Source organism: Myxocyprinus asiaticus, chromosome 3 (genome assembly GCF_019703515.2).
Source record: "Myxocyprinus asiaticus isolate MX2 ecotype Aquarium Trade chromosome 3, UBuf_Myxa_2, whole genome shotgun sequence".
In the NCBI taxonomy this organism is placed as follows: domain Eukaryota; kingdom Metazoa; phylum Chordata; class Actinopteri; order Cypriniformes; family Catostomidae; genus Myxocyprinus; species Myxocyprinus asiaticus.
Genome location: NC_059346.1, coordinates 37,158,887 through 37,181,381, shown reverse-complemented (window position 1 = coordinate 37,181,381; position 22,495 = coordinate 37,158,887). Strand labels below are relative to the sequence as shown.

The following is a 22,495-nucleotide window of genomic DNA, read 5'->3' as shown; positions in this document are numbered from 1 at the left end:
ACAGGGAAAAAGCCACTCTGTTGGATGCTTCAGTTTCTCCAGCTGTCCTCTTTGGCAGCTCAGTGAATACGTTTGCTGAGTGTCACGTCGCAGCTCTGTAGCAGTCACAAGCTATGAGACACTTCTTGCCCAAATGGAGCACATCACAGCCGGCTCACCCTCGCTCATCTTAAAATAAAAATTGTGTCATGAAAACTCAACCAAATGACATGAGGGCAAGATTAAGTGTAAATTATGACAGAATTTTCATTTTTGGGTGAAGCATTCATTTGAACATTTTGTTTTAGAGACATGTTTTGTGTCTAAAATTTGTTATAGGTTTTATGATAGTTGAATGTGCTTTATGACCAGCTTTATGACTGGTTACGTTTCTTTAAGATCCATATAATGTTAAAGGGATAGTTCACCCGATAGTTCTGTCATAATTTACTCACCCTTATATCCCGAATGACATGAGGGTAAGAGAGTAAATTATGACAGAATTTTCATTCTTGAGTGAACTTTTCCTTTTATATGATTAAAGTTAAATAAAGTTATACTGAACGTTTATATTTATCATTCACCTGATGTTACCCTCAGAATTCTGTTTTGGGGGTCACAGAAAATGTTAATGAAATTGATTTAAAAAAAACAATAAGATTGGAAACTGAATGTTTTTTGGGTTCTTCAGATTCATTATCTTGTCTTGTTGCCTGGGGTTGGAGAGCAGTTTACTAAAAGTAGTGATGCTAAGAACTACATTTTTCAGTAACGTGACAGTAGTTAAGCTATTTTCACAACAGTGCAGCTTTTCCAGAAACAAGCTACATTTTCCAAAGAGGAGCCTACTGAACTAATGTTCTCAGTGACAGAGCACCAGGACTATGACTTCTAAGTCTGTATTTACTGTTCAGCCGGCCTTGTGTACCCCAACCCCATGTCCACAAAATATAGACAGCATATCAGATCAAATTAAAATATCGAAGTGACAAATTATCTAAGTTTATCATAACCCTTAGAGCCTGTACTGAATCTCTATCTCTGTACCATCTTGACCATTAGCAATGTCAACCACTGAGTCGGCATTTTTTGTCTTTTTAAAACCTCAATTTCAGTGGTTCTCTTTTTTTGTTAGAATCTCACACAGACTTTAAAGGGATAGTTCATCCAAATATTACAATTCTTTCATCATTTACTTATCCTAATGCCATCCCAGATGTGTATGACTTTCTTCTGCAAAACACAAAGATTTTTAGAAGAATATCTCAGCTCTGTAGGCCCATACAATGCAAGTCAACAAGGCTCAAAACATTGAAGTTCAAAAAGCCCATACGACTCCAGTGGTTAAATCCATATTTTCAGAAGTGATATGATAAGTGTGGGTGAGAAACAGATAACTATTTAAGTCCTTTTTTGATAAAAATGTATTCTCCCTGCTCAGGGGGCGTATGCATGAAGAATGTGAATCACCAAAAACACAAGAAGAAGAATGTGAAAGTTAAAGTGGAGATTGGGTGCTTCTCATTTCTAAAATTGTATTCTAATTTCCTTTCCTTGCTTCCTTTCCTCACTTCCAAGCTCCAGCCTCTTAGGAAATGAAGAAAGGATCCAAGGAAAGGAAACGAGGACGGAGGAATCAAAGCAAGATGGCTTTGTAAAATGAAATGTCCTGCTCATTCAAGCGTCACTTCAGAGTGCGTTTTTGAGCAGCTGCAGTATCTCTGTGTGCTTGCTATGTTATTGAAACTTTATTTATTAATATATTCATAATAAATCGACATAATTCAAGATGCACTGTTGAAGTATGTGTCAGTTATGGTTTATTTAAATGGCAAAGGTGATACAATAATAAAAACGATTGTGTCAGATGTAAAGGGGAGAATTGCATTTAGAGAACTGATACATCCTTCATGATGGTGGACTTTGATTGGTTTCCGGGTCACAGGCTCGAGGACGGAGGAGTGAGGAAACGAGGATGCACAATTTAAGAAATGAGAAGCACACATTGACTGAGCAGGGAGGAGAATATTTAGAAAAATTGACTTAAATATTGATCTGTTTCTCACCCACGCCTATCATATCGCTTCTGAAGACATTGATTTAACCACTGGAGTCTTATGGATTACTTTTATGTTTCCTTTATGTGACGTTTGGAGATTCAAAGTTCTGGCCACTATTCACTTGCATTGTATGGACCCACAGAGCTGAAATATTCTCATAAAAATCTTTGTATTCTGCTGAAGAAATAAAATCAAACACATCCGGGATGGTATATGGTGAGTAAATGATGAGAGAATTTTCATTTTTTGGGTGAACTATTCCTTTAAAGTTGGCAGTACTGATCTGAAACAAATTTCCTTAAATTCTATACAGTCTTTGGCCAAAAGTACAACCAATGATCCTCATCCAGACAAAGCTACTGGATTAAAGAGTGAAACATACAATAGGAGCTACAACAATTTGGGGCTTGGCCCCTAATAATAATAATGATGATGATAATGTACATATACAGCTAGTTACTGTTCAATGTATTTATTTTTATTTTTATTTATTTTTTACAGTCATTGGTACCCCATGTTTCAATTACAGCAATCAGTAAATAACTGTTAACGGCAATTTCAGTAGATTGATGTAATCAGGTTTTTACCTAGCTAACAACAGTGTTGCCAGTATATGTTACTGTAAAAAAGTCTTATAGTGATGTTTTAAATCATACAGGACAAACTAAATAACAAGATAAATATTCAGATGTTCATCCTATTAGGTGGGAACAGATGGTGGGGTCCTATGTTTTGGAACTGGAATGTCCCCTATTTGGCTGGTAGAAAGTTGGCAACCCTAGTGGACTGCAGGGTGGACATTCAGTGGGTAAAATTGGGTACTGTTAACATAAATATTTTAAAATTGCTGTAATTTCCCCTATATCTTGCCATAACAGAGTGGACATGAAATAAAGGAAAACATAACTAGAAGATTAAGCAATAGGCTGATGTCAAAAGCCACACAAAAAGCCTCCATTAGTGTTAAAATATCGACAACATGTTAGTGAGTGATTATAACACTAAACACTTAATTGTTTGGGAATATATTGGAAAACTGACTATAGGCTATGGCACTTATATTTGTCAGACATTTGATGTTTGAAATTAAAATTAATAAAATAATTTAAAATGTGACTTTAAGACCCTCAGCAGTGTGTAACATCATAAATAGTCTTTAATATTTTTTTTTTTAAAGCCTATTAAATTGCAGTTGTTTGAAATTAAACATTATAAATACAGTGACTTGTACTGGGGAGTCAGGCACGAATTGTAGTAAAGACTAAAACTTGAAATTCATTTAATCATGCTGCGAAAATACAAACACTTCCACTGTTCATTGTTTTCACTCATTTAGAAATAATTGTCTTTCTTTCAGGTCTGTGATGTACAACTTCATTTATATAAAACATTGGTTTTATTTTGGGTGCTTTTTACCAAAGTCAGTGCAAAGTCCTTGAATGAAACATGAAACAACTGTGGGATTGATTATTTCTTGGCGCCCTCTCTTGGAAAGTTGAAGAACAACACAGATTGACACTACGTTCCACACGGCAATAATCAGCCTTTGAAGGGTACTTCGAATAGCGAACAATCATGGCCGCCATGTTAAAGGGTCGTCGCGATAAGAAAAAGGTGCCTCAAGTTGTTCTTGGCAACAGCGGCTTCTTTGGCATTGGAAGAAGATGACGTTCATAAAGGCTGATTTTTCAAATCTCCCCCACTGTTTATTGTATTTAATTTTAACAGTCAATTAAAGCAATATACAGAAGCCCTGATTAGAATGAAAAATAAAAAAGCATTGAAATTATTGGATTTATTTGTAAAATATAATTTGTTGTAAAAGCTATGGAGACGCCCCCTTTCATTTAAAATTTCTATGGTATTATTTGTTTACTTTCTGCTGTTTTTTTTCCTTCTTTTCTTTTATATACTGTTTTGTGCATAGCCTTCCACAGTAAGTTGTTTGTTCCATTTATGCCTTCTTAGTTGTATTGATGTTGTCTTTCATTAATAATAATAATAATAATAATAATAATAATAATAATAAAGAGCCTACACCCTTCAATCCTTCAAAGCTCTCACGCTGTACATCATAGTTGTACATACGTAGATGCCTCATTCGGCTGGTTCAATCACAGCGCCATCTTGGAACGGTCAACAAGGAGAGCTGTTTGAATGTAGAAGAATCCTCAGACCGCTGTATAAACTGCTTTTTTGTGGAAACAGTTCATCATGTAATGAACTGACTGACAGGGTGCTAATTTTCAGTATGTTTGCCATGATATATATTGTAGAGGACATAATTTACAGTTTGCTACGGGGTTAGAAGTGAAGTCAGGATTTTTTTATATCATCTAAAATATTGCCCAATGTTTATGGAAAATCAGATCATCTGAAAGTTTGCAAGAAAAGACTTTTGCAGACCGTATCTGTCAATTTACATTCATATGTTGACGGACGTCTCTTGACTATCCAATATGGCGGACGCGCCGACGTATCGCGGTCCATACAAACAGCTGCTAATAAGTTATCTACGAATAGATATCTATTGGGTAACCACTTCGAAGGGTTAGGGAACTTATGGCACAGTGATGAGCCCTTAGGAGTGGAAGGCACCCCTAATGTGTAGCGCGTAATACAGGCGTCATATCCTAGAAAGGGCGGTGACTGCTGGTGCGTGCAAACAGAAACAGCATCGTCAACAGTACGGTCGATGTTCATAGAACTGCATTAAGTTCCTACATATCTGACTGATTTTATAGCCCTGTTCCGTCATCCTTAAAAAAACAAAAACTAAAAAACTAAACAAAACGAATCTCCCTTTTAAACAACTTTTTAAAAGCCCCCGGACAGGGTAAATATGGGGAATTGCTACACGGTGGGACCAAACGAAGCCTTGGTGGTATCAGGTAACCTCTCCATTTCCTTCATTTCCTACAATGTTTTGGTGACTGTAAATGTACGTTAGTCGATAGTGCAGTAATTGCTCGACCCCGAATGCTTATTTCTCAAGCGTTTCAGTGCTTAAACACACAAGCTTGCCTGTTGAACGTGCTGGATTCTGTTAATTTAAATGAAAGATTTCAAAATTATTACATACCACGTTGACCTTAAGGTATACAATATTGCCCTTGAAATAATTGTCTGGGTCTTAACTGGCCATTGATTCGATTTAATGATGAATGTAAACATGCTCTTTTGGTGTGTCGTCAAGACCATGTGGTATAATTTATGTCCATTTTATTTACCACATTAATATTTCAAATCATCTTATCTGTCTAAATATCACATTATAAAAATATTGGTGCGATTGAATGGAGACTTGTTATAAACGTATTCTCGCTGCAGAATAAAAGTGGGCGCGTTCCGTACAAACATGATGAACTGAGACATAGTTCAGTATCAAGACGTGGTGAAGTGGTTTAACCAAAAAGTTTAAAAAATGCAAAAGCAGATTACGCGTATCCATAAGGTGAAACTGTATTCTTGGTAATGGTGCAAGTGCTCAGAGATTTCTTATTAATTAACCAAGAATGATTTGTGCGGTGTGAAGACCACATTACTGACAGAAGTTCATTGGTTTAAGATGGTCTGAAAACTACAAATTCCTGCTTAAAGTCATTTCCTGTATGCCTAAATTCCTCAAACGTTGCATTTACTGAAGTCATGTCCTTTGCAATAAAGTCACATGGCAGACTCTGCAATGGGCCTCCTTATTCAGATTCAATTGATCAGGTCTCAATTGTGCTTCAAGTGATTCAAGCAGCAAAGCTTTTGACAAGCAGAGAATCTGTAGAGCATGTATGGCTGAACCCTCAACAAACACGGTTTACATGGCATGCTTCGGTACATGTCCAAGGTGTCAAACATGGATTTAAATGAGCATATTGTTTAAAACTGTATGCTTATACCAAAATTCCAGTACATTAATAATACTATTGGTAGAATGTGTATTATGACCATATCATTTGTGAGTAGCCAAGAGCATACGCAATAGCCAACAACTGTATAATTCTTTTTGTATCCTACCATATTGTGCTTAAAGGAAAATACTCTGTGTGGCACGCTGTCAATAACTGGCCATTCTCTCTCATCAACAAGACTTTTCCATCCGTAGAACTGCCGCTCACTGGATGTTTTTTGTTTCTGGCACCATTTGGAGTAAATTCTAGAGACTGTTGTGCATGAAAATCCCAGGAGATCAGCAGTTACAGAAATACTCAAACCAGCCCATAGCTAATGATTGACTTTAGTTGACTTCTGTATACATACAATCTTGCTAAATCATTTTGGTGGTTCTAACTTTGAGCAGGGGGTTTCCAGTGATTTCATTGCTTGTGATTTTATAAACAGGTTATTGTACACTTTGATTGTGAACCAGTTTGGTTAGGCTTGCATGGGTTTTTTAACTTTCTGTAGGTGGTGAAAGTGGTGACTGACATTTTTAAATTTCAGTGGGACTAGAAAAATGGGCTGAAAGATTTATATGGAGACATTTTTTAAATGAAATACGTAGTTAAGGTTGTCATTCTGCCGAACATCTCCTTTTATGTACCACATAAAAAAGAAAGTCATATCGGTTTGGAACAACATGAGGGTAATGAAATGAGGACATAATTTTAATTAGTAATGCCTGTTTTACATTGAACATCAAGGCAGTGAATGAGCCAAAGAAGTAGTGCGTCACAACAATTTCGCAGCAAACAACGCATGTGCTTTTACACTAGCAGTGTTTCTGCTGCAGAAACTGCTGCACTCTATACAGAAAATAACGTTATAAAATAACGTTCAGGAGTGAGTTATTGATAAGTGTTACAAGCTTGATCATCATGAAATCTTATTTACATGATGCTGGTGTTATCTAATGCAGTTTTGTAGAATTATTTCATGTAGTGTGGAAATGCTCATACTTTCACTATTAAACATAGCCATGAGTTGTACTGTCGATTTTTTTACAATGTGACAAAGTATTTTAGTGATCTCCAATCACGATCATTCAAGATTTATTTTTTTTTCGATCACATTTCTTCCACGAAGCTGACGGTTCACCACTATCCTTCCAGATTTTAATAATGCGTTGGACAGTTCTTAACCCATTTCCAGTGATTTCAGCAATCTCCTTAGTTTTCTTTGCTTGATGCAGGTCAACAATTTGCCCCTTCTGAAACACAGTAACATCTTTTCCACGACCACGGGATACGTCTTCCGACATGGTTGTTTAAGAAATGAGAAGCTACACACTGCATCAGTTAGGGTTAAAAGAATTGTTGCCAGCTGAAACATATTAATCACAGCAATAATGATCCAGTCATAGGCTCTTAAGGATCTGCTTATTTAAATCTAAACAGTGACTTTTTTGGCCAGGCTGTTTATATGCTTAATCTGTGCAATATCTACTCTTTCGTGTGAACTCATCTTTATGATGTCCATCAACAGTGTACTTTAACTTTAATTCAAGCTGCACTGCTGCTCACGCGCTCTTCTGCTTCTGATGTAAATGCACTCATTTTTAACATGAACACTGAAAGAAAATACAAACTGCTTCTGTCCTGCTTCGGCGTGCGGTGTAAAACAGTCATAAGACAAATCTATATTTGGGATGGAATACTGTATTAAAATCCCAAAATGACTGCATCAAACGAATGTTCACATTTAAAAGTGGGTTTAGTGTGGAATGTTTTCTTTGAATGTGCATTTGTACGAACTATGTCTTGTGTTTATTTTCCAAGGTGGCTGCTGTGGCTCAGACGAGAAGAGCTATACAGTGGGAGGATGGGCCTGGGCATGGTGGCTTATCACCGATATACAGAAGTAAGAATGTCCTTTCATCACATTCACTCACGCTGCATGGGGATTAGGATCGTTTAAGAGATGCGTCACAACATGCTCATGTTTCTCTCGCTAGACCCTTAAAACTTGTTCTGAATAAAATAAGTGCATGCACCTGTGCCTATTGTTGTGCTCCCCAAAACATTTAAGACTGTTAAAGGGATATTTCACCCCAAACTTTTTATTGTCATCATTTCAGGGTTTTCCTGGGTCAAAAATGGTCTTCGGCGGTATCTGACGTATACAGTTATCCACATGTTCAAAGTTGTTTTATTACATTTGATTAATATGTAACAATTACTTAATTGCATTTAATGTTTACATTGGATACAAGTTATTTTTCACCATTTATGTATATGGAACCTTTTAAATTCAATGGTGAATTTTTTACTGTAATGTGCTATGTGAAATCAAACTAAATTTTAAATAACACCTTATTTCTATATATACTGTATATATTTTTTAGAGAGATTAGCTGCATTGACCGAACTACAGAAATGAGGAGCCATCCATGGTCTTATCTAAGCGTATGGCATTGCACTTTAAATATAACGGAAATGCATAAAGGGGTTTAAAGTCTGGACCTCCAAGACTTATCGAATAATTATGGACAAAGTTTTACTCCTGTCTATATAAGGAAATAAACTGGCCTTGTTTTGTCTTCAGATATTCCTAAAGATTACTTAAATTATTAGGAGCCTGACATATCTGTTATGGAGTAGGAAACAAACATTTTAACTAGCACAGTCCCAACTCAAAGTGTTGTACTCATGGAAATATTATAACGTGTCTTGCTGAATTTATGAAAATATTTATTTTGCTGAACATTACTTAAGAAAAATAGTAGCCTAAACACATTTAGAAACTTTATCTACAACTGCTAAAGTAGTAGATAAAAAAATATAATCGATTCCACATAAGAGTAGCATATTTAATCTGAAACTGCAGCATTTTTGTCAAAATACCACAGTAAAACCCTGCATTTACTCATTCTAAAGATGTTTTAAACTCGTATGACTGACTTTTTTTTTTTTTTTTTTTTTTTTTTTTGGAACGCAAAAGGAGATATTAGGAAGAATGTCAGTCTCGGTCACCATTCACTTTGATTGCATCTTTTTTTCCATACAATGAAAATGAATGGTGACTTAGGCTAAAATTCTGCCTAACATCTACTTTTGTGTTCCACAGAGCAAAGCAAGTCATACAGATATGGAACAACATGAGGCTGAGTAAGTGATGACAGAATTTTCATTTTTGAGTTAAATGTTTAAGGCCCGTAAATAATTATGGAAAAATGGAAAAACCTTGAAAACAAAAATAACTACCTTTCCTTGCCAGAAAGGGTATATTGTTGCTGTCTACACCCTGTCTACTGGTCTGCTAAGCACTCTTCCTTTTAAATGTACATTCAGTGATGTAGTCACCGATCTAGATGGCTTACAGACTTTATAAACAAGCATTGTTTAATATAGCAGAACCTCTGGATCCAGGGTCAGAGTTAACAATACTACAGGGTGGACTGAGGTTCAGCTTCAGTGGCTACGATTAGAAGCTAATTAAAGGAGCAGCATCTGTTGATGAATACATGGGAGTGTAGTCATTCCAAATATCTGTGAAACAGTTGTTAAAATTGTATGTATTGTTCAGTATGAGGATTATTTATTGTGTAGAGAACAAGCAATGCTCAAAGTCATATGTGTGAAACGTTTATTCGTTAGTTGACTTTAAAAAACATATGGTTTATTTCCATTTCTTTTTTCTTCCTTTATCGATATTGACTGTGCTCTGAGAAGGTTATGCATGTGCAATGTAAAATAATCAGCCTGCCTTTTTTTCTGATGCTCCTCTCCTGTTAATTTCTTTAAGTGTTTGTCAAGCTAACCTGCCTTTACGTGCGCTCGACTCACCTTTTTGTGTCTTAACGTCTGTTTCCTGAATCTCACTTCTGGGAACCAGATTATTATGCTAAATCTACTCCGCGTAACTATCGATCAACTGAGGAAATTAAAATGCAAGTTTAAACATTAAAAAAAAAAAATCTTAATATGAGTCCGTAATAATAGGATGGAAAATTGTTACATTCAAAGGAAAATTTAAAAATAAGAAAAGAGAAAAAAAAATGTAGGCATCTAAAAAAAACTATACACACAAAAAATCTTTTTAATGAAGGGTTTATGTTTGTTTTTGTAAGCTGAGGTTCCAGTGGCTGAATGCATAGCTTAGAAACAAGGCTGGGTGAGAGATCTCTTACCCTCCCCCCTTTCCTGAAAAATAACATTGTAATCTGGTTTACTGGCAGCTCTAAGAGCTATATTGATCTAATTTTAAAAGACGAAGGATAGAGAGGCTTGCTGCAGTACAGTTGCTTCAACGAAATGCACAGCTGGGTAATCCCTACTGCTGTACTGCATCCCATTAAGATATTTCAGTCCAGCAAAAAGAGCAGACATATTTCAAAGGGTAGAAAGCAACTAAAAAATGTACAGGATATGCTGCTCATTTTAAAGTGTGGTAGAAACCTTGTACTCTTTGCTGTACTGTATGTAATGAATAGACTGATTTTAATGGGCTCCATCCTCAACTCCTGTTAAATGGTGTTCCAGAGAACTGCACATGAGCACTGTGAACTTTGGTTGTGGTACATGATATATCAACTCTATAGATATCCCAATTTGCATTCTTATACAAAGTACAAAATTAATTTACTGTGGTGGAGATGGTAAAGTGTGTAGTTTTAAGTATTAAGCCAGTATGGTGTATACTACATCATGAAATTGCATCTTGCATACCGCAAGGGGTTAGAAATCTACTAGAAATAGAATGCCGTCTGGGAACCTTTGACGTGCTATTTTGACATGCTATTCTGTACTATTTAGTTACCAAAATTGATTCTGAATGTAGTTAAACTGTGCAGTGTAATGATACTCACTGTCATTTAAAGGGGAAGTTCACTCAAAAATGAAAATTCTCTCATCAGTAACTATGCTTACATGCACCCTCATAATGCGATTATAATGCAATTAAGGCAATACTGCGATTAAACTGTAGCTCATGTAAACCGAATATTGTGATTATGATATTGCGACTATGCTTATAATCAGAGTAATGATAATCACAGTAAGATATGTGGAGTACTCCTATTTTAATCGCTTTATACTGGCATGTATACAGATTCTTCCAATCTGACCAAAGTGCGCCTGCATCAGTGCTGCAGACGGATCATGTTCCACTCAAGCACAAGTTAGAAAACGTCACGAAAAAGCTGCACTTACTTTTCGGCTTCATGTAAAACGGCAGTTCCATGCACCATTTTCCAGCAGTGGTGCTCCCCCATCTACAGACCCATGGCAAAAGAAAACATATTTTCTGAAGTTGTGAATGTCCGTTTGGAGTCTGAATTGAATGTTGGTGAGATAAAAAGACCATATGCCACAAAATAATGGACGTAAACACATCACGTCTTTGAAATTAGTTTGTGCTTGCGGGCTAAACACAAAAAAATCCATCGCGTGTATTCCGATTCACACACAAGTGACTCTTATGAACCGATTCTTTTTAGTGAATAAAACGGACAGCACATCCAATGTAGTCAAAGGTGACTCTTAAAAAAAAGTGACCCTATGCCAAGAGACATATTTGCAACAAGTTGTTTTTTGTAAAAAATATTCATTTATAAAAAAGCATTAAAACATCACATTTCTCAGCAAATAATCTGAGTAATGGCAAGTAGCATGTAAACGGGATTGAACTGGTTGGCCCAAATCATGTAAACATCCTAATCGAATTATTCCTTATACTCTGATTATTGCAATAATCAGAGTATTGGTGTACATGTAAACATTTACTCACCCTCATGCAGATGGCGCTATAGGAAATGTAATCGAGCTTGAAATCATGATAGCCAAGGAGTCTGCAGTCAAGATGTACTATGAAAATGGAGTTATATTTTGGTCCGTTCTCACACAAAACCAACTGGATTGCTTCAGAAGACATGGATTAAACCACTACAGTCTGATGAATTACATTTATGTTGACTTTATCTCCTTTTTGGAGCTTTTGGAGTTCTGGTCACCATTCTCTTGCATTGTATGGACCAACAGGACAGAGATATTCTTCTAAAAATCTTTGTTTGTGTTCAGCAGATGAGGGTGAGTAAATGATGAGAGAATGTTCATTTCAGGGATGTTCCGATACCAATTTTTCTCTTCCGATTCCGATATCGGAAATCTCAGTATCGGCCGATCCCGATCTGATACCAGTGTTGTTTTTTCGCATAATCAGTTTAGAATATCTTTACATTATTGTGTGGAGCTAATTGGGAGTACTCTTTAATATGTAAAGAAACACAAACCTCTAACTACACATTATTTCAATATAAATGTATAGCTTATTAAGAAACACTTTATTGTTAACTAGTATATTGGATAATGTAGCAGCAAAATTAACAGTAATTCCAGTTTTTTTTCTTTTTTCTCCTTCAACTTGCATCTGGACTTTAAAGGATTCAGATCTCTTTTTTTTGTTCAATTTAGTTGTAAGACATCAGTCCACTTTTCATTCACACAGTTATTTTTTGGAACACATTCAACTTAAATATTGTTTTAAATTGTAAACAAATACTAATGATGACAATAATAATAATAATAATAATAATAAATTGTTATTAATAATATTATTATTGACTTTTAAATACAACAGTAATATATTTAAATCATGCACTTTTTAAACCCTCACACTTCTATTTTGACATTCTGAACTCTCCAGGAAGTCCTGTATGTGTCTGTTTGTAGGCAAGTTTACAGTAGTTTAATTCGTGCTTATTCCAATTCTGGTAAAATGCACCTCCGGTGCCGTTCTAAATGCATATTATAAGTGAACCAAACTACTGAGCATCTATATCTGAGATACTGTTCTTGAGTAGCGCTCAAAAAAAAATAGCCGTGAGTTTGTGTCAACAGAGCAGCACCATTCACTAACGTGCTGGCGCTGCATACTTTATATTTACTTAAGCACAGCCTTTTGTGATTCACAGAGTTATCGCACGTCTTCAAGTGGCTTTGAATAAAATGCATGAGTCATATGAACTGCTTTAATGGTGTTTTTATGTCATTTTTGGAGCTTGACAGTAACCAACATGACTAACACACAGTATAGGATTTGGATCGGGCTCGTCGGACCGATACCTGATCCTTCTAAAAGCTTCAGTATCGGAGCCGGTACCGATCCAGGTATCGGATCGGTGCATCCCTAGTTCATTTTCAGGTGAACTAACCCTTTAAACTGCATATTATAGGAAAAAAAAGTCAATAATACAGAAACATCACAATATTGTTATAGAAATATACTGTAAATGTAAAGAAATCCACTGTTGCTAACAGAACATGGCTTATCACCTTTCCACGTCACTCTAGTAAAGCCTGAACTATTGTGTTGCAAAATAGAAGTGCTTGTTTTATAGTTACTCAGCCAGACTTTGAAATTCCTCAGTCAAAAACCACCTGTAGCATGAACAAGTCATCAGTAATGAAAATCGCTCTGTTATAGATCTTTAAAGGAGTGGCTTAGGAATGAAATGCAAAGGATAAATGGTAGTGCAAAGGCAAAGCATAGTGGATGTGAGGGTTGTCGCAATGCCAACAGCAGTACTAAAACCAAGGAAATTTCATTATTCTCAATACCAGTTTTGATTAATATCCTTTTAAACACATTATTTTATTTAAAAAGTTAAATATTCAAATTAAAAACTAAGCAATTAAATTAAAACAATGGCATGCAACCTTAAATTATTAATCAATTAAGTAAACCTATCTTTCAAGTAAACTGTAATAAAGAAGCAGTGAGTGGTCTTCTCTTTTTCTTGTCACTATTGTTTTCTGATTAATATGAATTACATAATAGAGAGAGACAGCTCTTTTAGGCTGCTTTAGAAATACCAAATTGAATTGGTACTCAGTACCACCAATTCTCCAGTGTGGTCTTTTAATTAATTATTTTTAAGGACACTTTTGACATCCCTAAGCGACATATTGAAAAATACACCAATGCAGATTCAGTTACATGAGATTTCAAAGCGAAATGATATGATGCAGAAGATCTCTCCACCTGCAGCAGACAAGGCTCCCTGACGGTCTGGATACAACTGCAATCAACAACAGCACCCATCCTCCCTAACCTTGAACCCTGACCTCTGCCCTCCCCTCTCACATGTTTTAACACACTGATAATATTGTACTGTCCTGCTTCCCCACCCCTCGTTTCCCTTTCTCCCCCTCCCCTTCGCCCCATCTCCCTGCATAGACTCTCTCTGGAGATTATGACCATCCTCTGTCGCTGCGAGAATATCGAAACTTCGGAGGGTGTCCCCTTGGATGTGACAGGGGTCGCTCAGGTAATCACATTTAATGAAAAAGCCAACCAAATGAGAGATAGAGAGAGTAAAGGGAGAACAATTTCAGGAGCTCAGGTTGTGAAAGACAGTGGCCTGGTTTCATTTCCTGCGTAACCCACACATACATGTGCTCTCATGCTCTTTTCCACTCTCTTGTGTTGCATCTTTCTCTGCAGTGAAGGTGATACATTTCTCACTATAATTGTCTGTTGTGTGGCTACGCAGTGCACCCATGGCTCATGTAACTAATGGCTCGCATCAGTGTGCTCCGACTGCTGGGTTACTGTAATGAATGATGAGTGGTTTAGATACTTGGGTCTTGGGAAAATTAAGGGTTGAGGGTTTTTTTATTTATTTTTTATTTTTTTATTTATTCAAATAGACTTTGGGTTAAGGGAATATGGGAAGACCTTGTACCAACAAGTAAGTCTTTGAATCTGAATCCAGAGCATTCCATTACTGCCCACAGTCAAAACACCTGATTTGTGTGGACCAATTGGTTGTGTCTTCATACTTTCACCCTACAGTCAAATTCATTTTGTGTTGTTTACTTTCATGCCTTCCTTTTAATCCCACCTTCTTTCCTGTTTTCGCACCACTTTCCTTTACCTTCTTCCCGTAGTTCATAGCCAACTCTTTTGGTTTGTTTCCCTTTTTTGCATTTTCCACAGGATAACCCTTGAGATAATGACCCTGCAACCCAAGTGTGAGGATGTAGAGACAGCGGAGGGGGTAGCTATTACTGTCACAGGTGTGGCACAGGTAAACAACCTTACCTCACCTAACCTCAGCTCCAAATGCCTCTTTCAGGATTGCCAGGCTGGTTTCAGACCCAACAGCCCACTTCCACCTTTGTTTTTCTGTCATTCCCTTTCCCTCTATCCTTGTCCCTGAATTTGACAACCTCAGAATGTGACGTTGCCAATTTTAGGATTTCTTATCTGACTGAAGGTCAATGACTTTCACTTGGCTTGATGTTTAGTCAATCAAAGACTGAACAAAGTAACTACATTTCAATTTGCTGGTGTAAGTATCTTTTTTCTTTTTTCTTTTTAAACAGTCTATCTGGGGAGAACTTCTTTCATAAAGGGCATTTTACATGATATGCAATAGACAACAAGCTTTGCTTGTGATCTATACATAAGCAGCATTGGGTAAATTACTCAAAGTAATCCACTACAAATTACTAATTAATTCTCTAAAAATCAGATTAGTGAATACTTCATTGAAAAGTAATCACATTATCAATTTATTTTAAATTACTTTCTAAATCACTTTCCTGCTCAATGAATTCATAATAACGTCTATATTTCCTTCATGGTCAATGTTACACACATGTCACACCACATCTGCACCACATCTTTCTCCCTCACAATGACTCAATATTGACTCTTCAGCTGTCAGAGAAGTGCAAATGGATGTGCATTTGAACATAATCCATGTTTGAAGTGTATTCTACATAATATTATTTTAGAAAATATGCGTTATACTTAAAAGTAATTGACTTGCTTGAAAGTCAGTAACTGTAATTGGATTACAAGAATTTAAAATATAATGCGTTTTTACTTAATTCTATTACAGTAATTTATTACTTTGTAATCAGATTACACATAACATTACACGAGTGCCTGTGTGGAAAGCTCCAGCACCAGCAGAGCGATGTCCACTACTACTTCAGTTCAATGTTAGCAAATGAAAAAATGCTCTAAATGAGGCAATTACTGTAAATTGTATTCTGTGTAACATGTAAAGTATAGCTAAAGAAACTATAGTTTCATTTATATCTCCATAAAATCTGTCATAGAACTCCCGAAAATCGGCAACAGTTACTAGTACTGTATGTTTTCTCCTCTGTGTTCTTTGGCCACATAAAAAGTAATTGCCATTTTCATTGGTTGTGAATAAAATTACCTCTGTCTGATAAATGACATATGGCTGCAACAAAGAAAAATCACAAAAATCTTTTTATCTAGCGTGATATGTGCTGCTAGCAGTCGTCAGTGATGAGTACGTTTCTCAAAAGAAGTAATCCGATTCAAATTACTAATTACTTCTCTAAAAGTATTAGCAGATTACTTTAATGATTACTTCATTTAAAAAGTAATGGCATTACGAATTACTTTTAAGTTACTTTCTGAAACACTTTTCTGCTCAACAATTTCAAAATAATCTCTATATTTCCTTGTTGTTCATCGTCATACACCCTTCAGCTGTAGCAAAACGCAAAAAGACATACAGTTGAAGTCAGAAGTTTACATACACTTAGGTTGAAGTCATTAAAATATTTTTTAACCACTCCACAGATTTAATATTAGCAAACTATAGTTTTGGCAAGTCATTTATGACATCTGCTTTGTGCATGACACAAGTAATTTTTCCAACAATTGTTTACAGACATATTGTTTCACTTTTAATTGACCATATCACAATTCCAATGGGTCAGAAGTTTACATACACTAAGTTAACTGTGCCTTTAAGCAGCTTGGAAAATTCCAGAAAATGATGTCAAGCCTTTAGACAATTAGCCAATTAGCTTCTGATAGGAGGTGTACTGAATTGGAGGTGTACCTGTGGATGTATTTTAAGGCCTACCTTCAAACTCAGAGCCTCTTTGCTTGACATCATGTGGAAATCAAAAGAAATCAGCTAAGACCTCAGAAAAAAAAAATTGTGGACCTCCACAAGTCATATTCATCCTTGGGAGCAATTTCCAAACATCTGAAGGTACCAAGTTCTTCTGTACAAACAATAGTACCCAAGTATAAACACCATGGGACCACGTAGCCATCATACTGCTCACGAAGAAGTGTCATTCTGTCTCCTACAGATGATCGTAAGTTGTTGCGAAAAGTGCAAATCAATCCCAGAACAACAGCAAAGGACCTTGTAAAAATGCTGGAGGAATAGGCAGACGAGTATCTATATCTACAGTAAAAGGAGTCCTATATTGACATTCCGAAAGGCTGCTCAGCAAGGAAGAAGCCACTGTTCCAAAACCACCATAAAAAAGCCAGACTACAGTTTGCAAGTGCACATAGGGAAAAGATCTTACTTTTTGTAGAAATGTCCTCTGGTCTCCAGGTCTCCTAAAAAACCAAATTGGCAAGGTTGCTAGGGAGGATAGAGTCACATGGGATAACCTCCTCGTGGTCGCTATAATGTGGTTCGTTCTTGGTGGGGCGCGTGGTGAGTTGAGCGTGGTTGCCGCGGTGGATGGCATGAAGCCTCCACACGTGCTATGTCTCCATGGCAACACGCTCAACAAGCCACGTGATAAGATGTGCGGGTTGACAGTCTCAGACTCGGAGGCAACAGGGATCCGTCCTCCGCCACCCGGACTGAGGAGAATCACTACACGACCACGAGGACTTAAAAAGCACATTGGGAATTGGGCATTCCAAATTGGGAGAAAAAAAAAATAAAAATAAAATGCCCTCTGGTCTGATGAAACAAAAATCGAACTGTTTGGCCATAATGACCATCATTATGTTTTTAAGGAAATAGGGAGGCGCTTGCAAGCCGAAGAACACCATCACAGCCGTGAAGCATGAGGGTGGCAGCATCATGTTGTGGGGGTGCTTTGCTGCAGGAGGGACTGGTGCACTTCACAAAATAGATGGCATCATGAGGAAGGAAAATTATGTGGATATATTGAAGCAACATCTCAAGACATCAGCCAGGAAGTTAAAGCTCGGTTGCAAATGGGTCTTCCAAATGGACAATGACCCCAAGCACACCTCCAAAATTGTGGAAAAATGGCTTAAGGACAACAAAGTCAAGGTATTGGAGTGGCCGTCACAAAGCCCTGACCTCAATCCGATAGGAAATTTGTTGGCAGAACTGAAAAAGCGTGTGCGTGCAAGGAGGTCTACAAACCTGACTCAGTTACACCAGTTCTGTGTGGAGGAATGGGCCAAAATTCCAGCAACATATTGTGAGAAACTTGTGGAAGGCTACCCAAAACATTTGACCTAAGTTAAACAATTTAAAGGCAATGCTACCAAATACTAACAAAGTGTATGTAAACTTCTGACCCACTGGGAATGAGATGAAAGAAATAAAAGCTGAAATAAATCATTCTCTCTTATTCTGACATTTCACTTTTTTTTTTTTTTTTTTTGTGCAATCTTTTTTTATTATTATTAACAGTCTTTATTGATTCCATTCAACAAATTCAATAAAATGGTATATATCAAATTATATAAAATTAAACCCTTCCCCCCCCCCAAACATGATGTTGAAGCTCCATCCCCAAGACTCTGTATTAGCAGGGAGTAATGCACTGATGCCTCATGACCTTTTCCAAAAGCAGTAATCACCACTCCCAGAGTATCTGCCACTTTAGGGAGGTGTATGCTACTCCCAAAAATAGTACGGAGCAGGTGGCGCGGCTGTAAATACCTAAAGAATTGAGACCTGGGAATCCCAAAATGTTGAACCATATTTTCAAAGGATCTCAACACTCCACTCTCATATAGGTCACCAAGCGTATTAACCTCCCTCACAATCCACTCTGTCCAGCAGAAAGGGGACTTATTGATACATAATTTTGGGTTCAGCCATATGCTCGAGGCTACATTTAAATAAATGTCCAAATTAAACACTCTGGACACTTTTGTCCATACCGAGTGCAAATGCGAGATAACGGGGTGTAACTTCTCTGGTTAGTTTAAAAGAAAGGCTTTGCAGTGGCGAAAGAGAGCCAAGAACTTCCTGTTCAATACAAAACCAGGGAGGGGCTCTCTCAGGTGGAAGCGACCAAAATGAGCCAAATGTCTGAGACCAAATGCATAATAATAAAACAAAATCTTGGGTAGGCCTAGCCCACCTTTGTCAGTCGGCCTATGTTACTTACTGAAATGTAATCTGGGACATTTACCATTCCAAATGAAGGACTTCGCTATGCTATCAAATTGTTTGAAATAAGAGAGGGGGACATCTATAGGGAGAAATTGTAGCAGGTAGTTGAATTTTGGAAAACAATTCATTTTAATAACATTAACCTTCCCAGTCATAGGTCATTGTAATGAAACCCGTCTACCCACATCGCTCAAACCTTTTTTATTAAAGGGTCAAAATTAACTAACTAAATCACACAAATTTGCTGGGAATAAAATACCCAAATACTTAATGCCCTGTTTGGGCCACTGGAAGGCTTCGGATTTAGACCAATTCACTCTGTATCCTGAGAATTTAGAAAAGGAATGAATAATTCTGTGGAGGCAAGGCATAGATCTAGTAGGGTCGGAGACAAATAATAAAATAGCATCTGCGTAAAGCAAATGCTTATGCGCCACACCTCCCGCCACCACCCCTGGAAAATCATCCTCCATTCTTATCGTGGCTGCTAATGGTTCAAGGGCAAGACAGAACAATAAGGGGGAAAGAGGGCAACCCTGCCGGTTGCCTCTATCCAGAGTAAATTAATCTGAAATTAATCCATTCGTTTGAACTGCCGCTACCGGGTGTCTATAAAGTAACTTACAATAAAAGTATTCCCGAACCTGTACATTTCCAAAATCTTAAAAAGATAATCCCATTCTGCCATATCAAACGCCTTTTCGGTGTCAAGTGAGATGGCAGCGACCGGTCTCTGATCATTCACCACTGACCACATGATGTTGATGAAACACCTAATGTTATCAGAAGAGCTATGGCCCCGAATAAACCCCACCTGATATATATGTATAAGGATGTCATAACTTAATCGGATAGCCAAAGTTTTGATAATATTTTAACGTATAGCTGGATCAGGGAAATTGGACGGTAACTCTTACACTTGCTTGGACCTTTGTCCTTTTATAAGAATCAGACTAATCTGGGCTTGCGTCATGGTTGGCGGAAGCTTTCCATTCTTTAATGATTCCGTATGAACTTCTAGCAAAAGTGGAGTCAGTTCTGTAGCATAAGATCTAAAAAAAACTCAGTGGCCATCTGGCCCCGGAGCCTTGCCTATAAGCAAGGCCTTAATTTCCTCTCCAAGCTCCTCCAAGGTTATCTCAGAATCAAGATAAACTTTTTTTTTTTTTTTGCTCAGTTGTCAGTTTAGGAAGTTCTAATGGTTCCACAAAGTTTCTAATATCCTCATCAGTAGACGAAGACATGGAACTACAGAGATATAGATAGAATTCTTTAAAGGCATTATTAATATCAATGGCTGAGGTAAATATTTCACCACCAGGAGATTTCACTGAGGGAATGGTAGAAAAAGACTCTCTCTGTTTTACATATCTAGGCAGAAGTTTCCCTGCTTTGTCCCCCTACTCAAAGTATGACTGTCTTGCCCTGAATAGCCAAAACGACACCTTCTGCGACAAAATAGTATTATATCTGTATTTCAATCGGGTCAATTCCCTGAGGCCATTCAATGACATTTGGCGCCTCGGCACTTTTAATATTCCATTCCAATTCCATGAGTTCTTGTGCTTTGGATTTTTTGGTGAATGAGGCATACTGTATGATCCGACCCCTAAGAACCACTTTAAGTGCCTTCCAAGCCATGCCCACAGAGGATACTAAGGACCAGTTGGTCTCCATATAAACATTGATTTCAGCCTTTAACATTTGTTGGAAATCAAGATTTTGCAAAAGGGATAAATTAAAGCGTCAACTATATGATTTCTTTTCTCCATATGTGGCAACACCTCTAAACACACCAGGGCGTGATCTGAGACCAATATGTTTCCAATTGAGCAATCAACGACAGATGAAATGAGGGACTTGGATATAAATAAAAAATTAAAAAATCTATTCTAGAGTAAATCTTATAGACTGATGGAAAAAAATGTATAGTCCCTCCCAGATGGGTTCAAAAGTCTTCAAATATCTGTAAGACCAAGATTTTTACACATCCTGTGAAATCAGTTTTGCTCTAGGTGGCTTGCACACTTTTGCTTCACTATGATCGAGGACTGAGTCCATCAAAAGATTAAAATAAATTCTCCTCCCAACATTATATCATGAGGGGTGCCAGTGGCTTGAAACATCCCTTCAAGATCTATAAAAAAGCCCTGATCATCAACGTTAGGTGCATAAATATTAGCCAAAATAAGACTTTGCCCCTGAATTTCAGCTAAAACAATAATGATTCTTCCTAATTTATCTTTATTCTGTTTGAGACATTTGAATTGTAGATGATTACTTAGTGTAATGACTCCCCTGCTCTTACTTGAGCCAGCACTAAAGAAAACATGCCCTCCCCATATCCTCCCAAATGTTTCAACTTCCTGCGGAGAAAGATTCATTTCTTGAAGAAACACTATATCATGTTTCTTACGCTTAAGAAGAGAAATAACCTTCCTTCTTTTTATGGGGTGCCCCAACCCATTCACATTCCACGTGTGAGAGACAATCCACTCATTAACTTTTGACATATAAGAAAAAATAGATTGTGTGTCAAAAACAAGAGTATAAAGACCACATTCCAACATTAGTGCAACAGTCAAAACCCGAACATCCCCTAGAACGAAACAAACAGAAAAAAGAAAAACGTGCTCATTAACCCTGCGCATGACCGCGCCAACAGGTGTCTATCCTTCCAAACTCAAACAGTCCATGCACGCCTACGAGAACCCCCACAACAACTTTGCTGTCAGATTGCTCAAGTCTGGTGTTTCTATACAAATTTTGTGAGACAGAATTACACAACAAAAGATAATCTATAAAACAAACTCCAGCCAATAGGAGGAATAAGCATGTAAATTCATCCATAAAACTGTCCTGAAGGTGTTACTCTACAAAATAAACTCCAAAAAAAAAAAGCGTGCCGGTTCTTCAAACATTCAAGCGAATGTTCAGTGATCCGGTCCACTCGGCTGCAACGTGAGTACAACAAGATGACTTACTCCACTTACTTTATGAAGGACATCGCTTGCTGTGAGCATGTGAATGTTTTACGGCCATCCTTAACATCTATTCTCAGTTTGGCCGGGAATATCAGTGCAAACGTGATCTTCCGTTGATGTAAGTGTTTCTTGCATTCCTTGAATTGATCACGTTTATCTCGTCGAATTCACAAAGTCTGGGAACAAGAAAATGCTATGGTTCTGCCAAGAAAGCCTTCCTTTACTCCTTGCCTCACGTAACAATTTCTTTATCGGATGATCTCGGATATTTGGCCATAATTGATCGGGGCCTGACTCCCTCCACGGGTCGCCAAGCAGGAACCCTGTGAGCTCGCTCGATTTCCAGCTTATAGCCTATTATGTCGAGCAGATTCGGAAAGAGCCATCCAGGAACTTCCAACATATCCTGTCCC

The 22,495-nt window shown here is 37.3% G+C and overlaps 1 protein-coding gene across 3 annotated transcripts in view; it reads left to right on the top strand.

Moving 5' to 3' along the window:
* Window positions 1-4,670: 4,670 nt before the first annotated feature.
* LOC127427530 (flotillin-2a-like) overlaps window positions 4,671-22,495 on the top strand; it is a 38,803-nt gene continuing 20,978 nt past the window's right edge. The window contains exons 1-3 of one of the 3 annotated variants that reach the window (XM_051675181.1): window positions 4,671-4,930; window positions 7,751-7,832; window positions 14,148-14,238. In XM_051675181.1, the coding sequence (XP_051531141.1) occupies window positions 4,882-4,930; window positions 7,751-7,832; window positions 14,148-14,238 (222 nt within the window). In that variant the 5' untranslated portion in view covers window positions 4,671-4,881. Of the gene's footprint in view, window positions 4,931-7,750; window positions 7,833-14,147; window positions 14,239-14,909; window positions 15,001-22,495 lie in introns of all 3 variants that reach the window. The other 2 variants (XM_051675180.1, XM_051675183.1) reach the window with 2 other exon arrangements.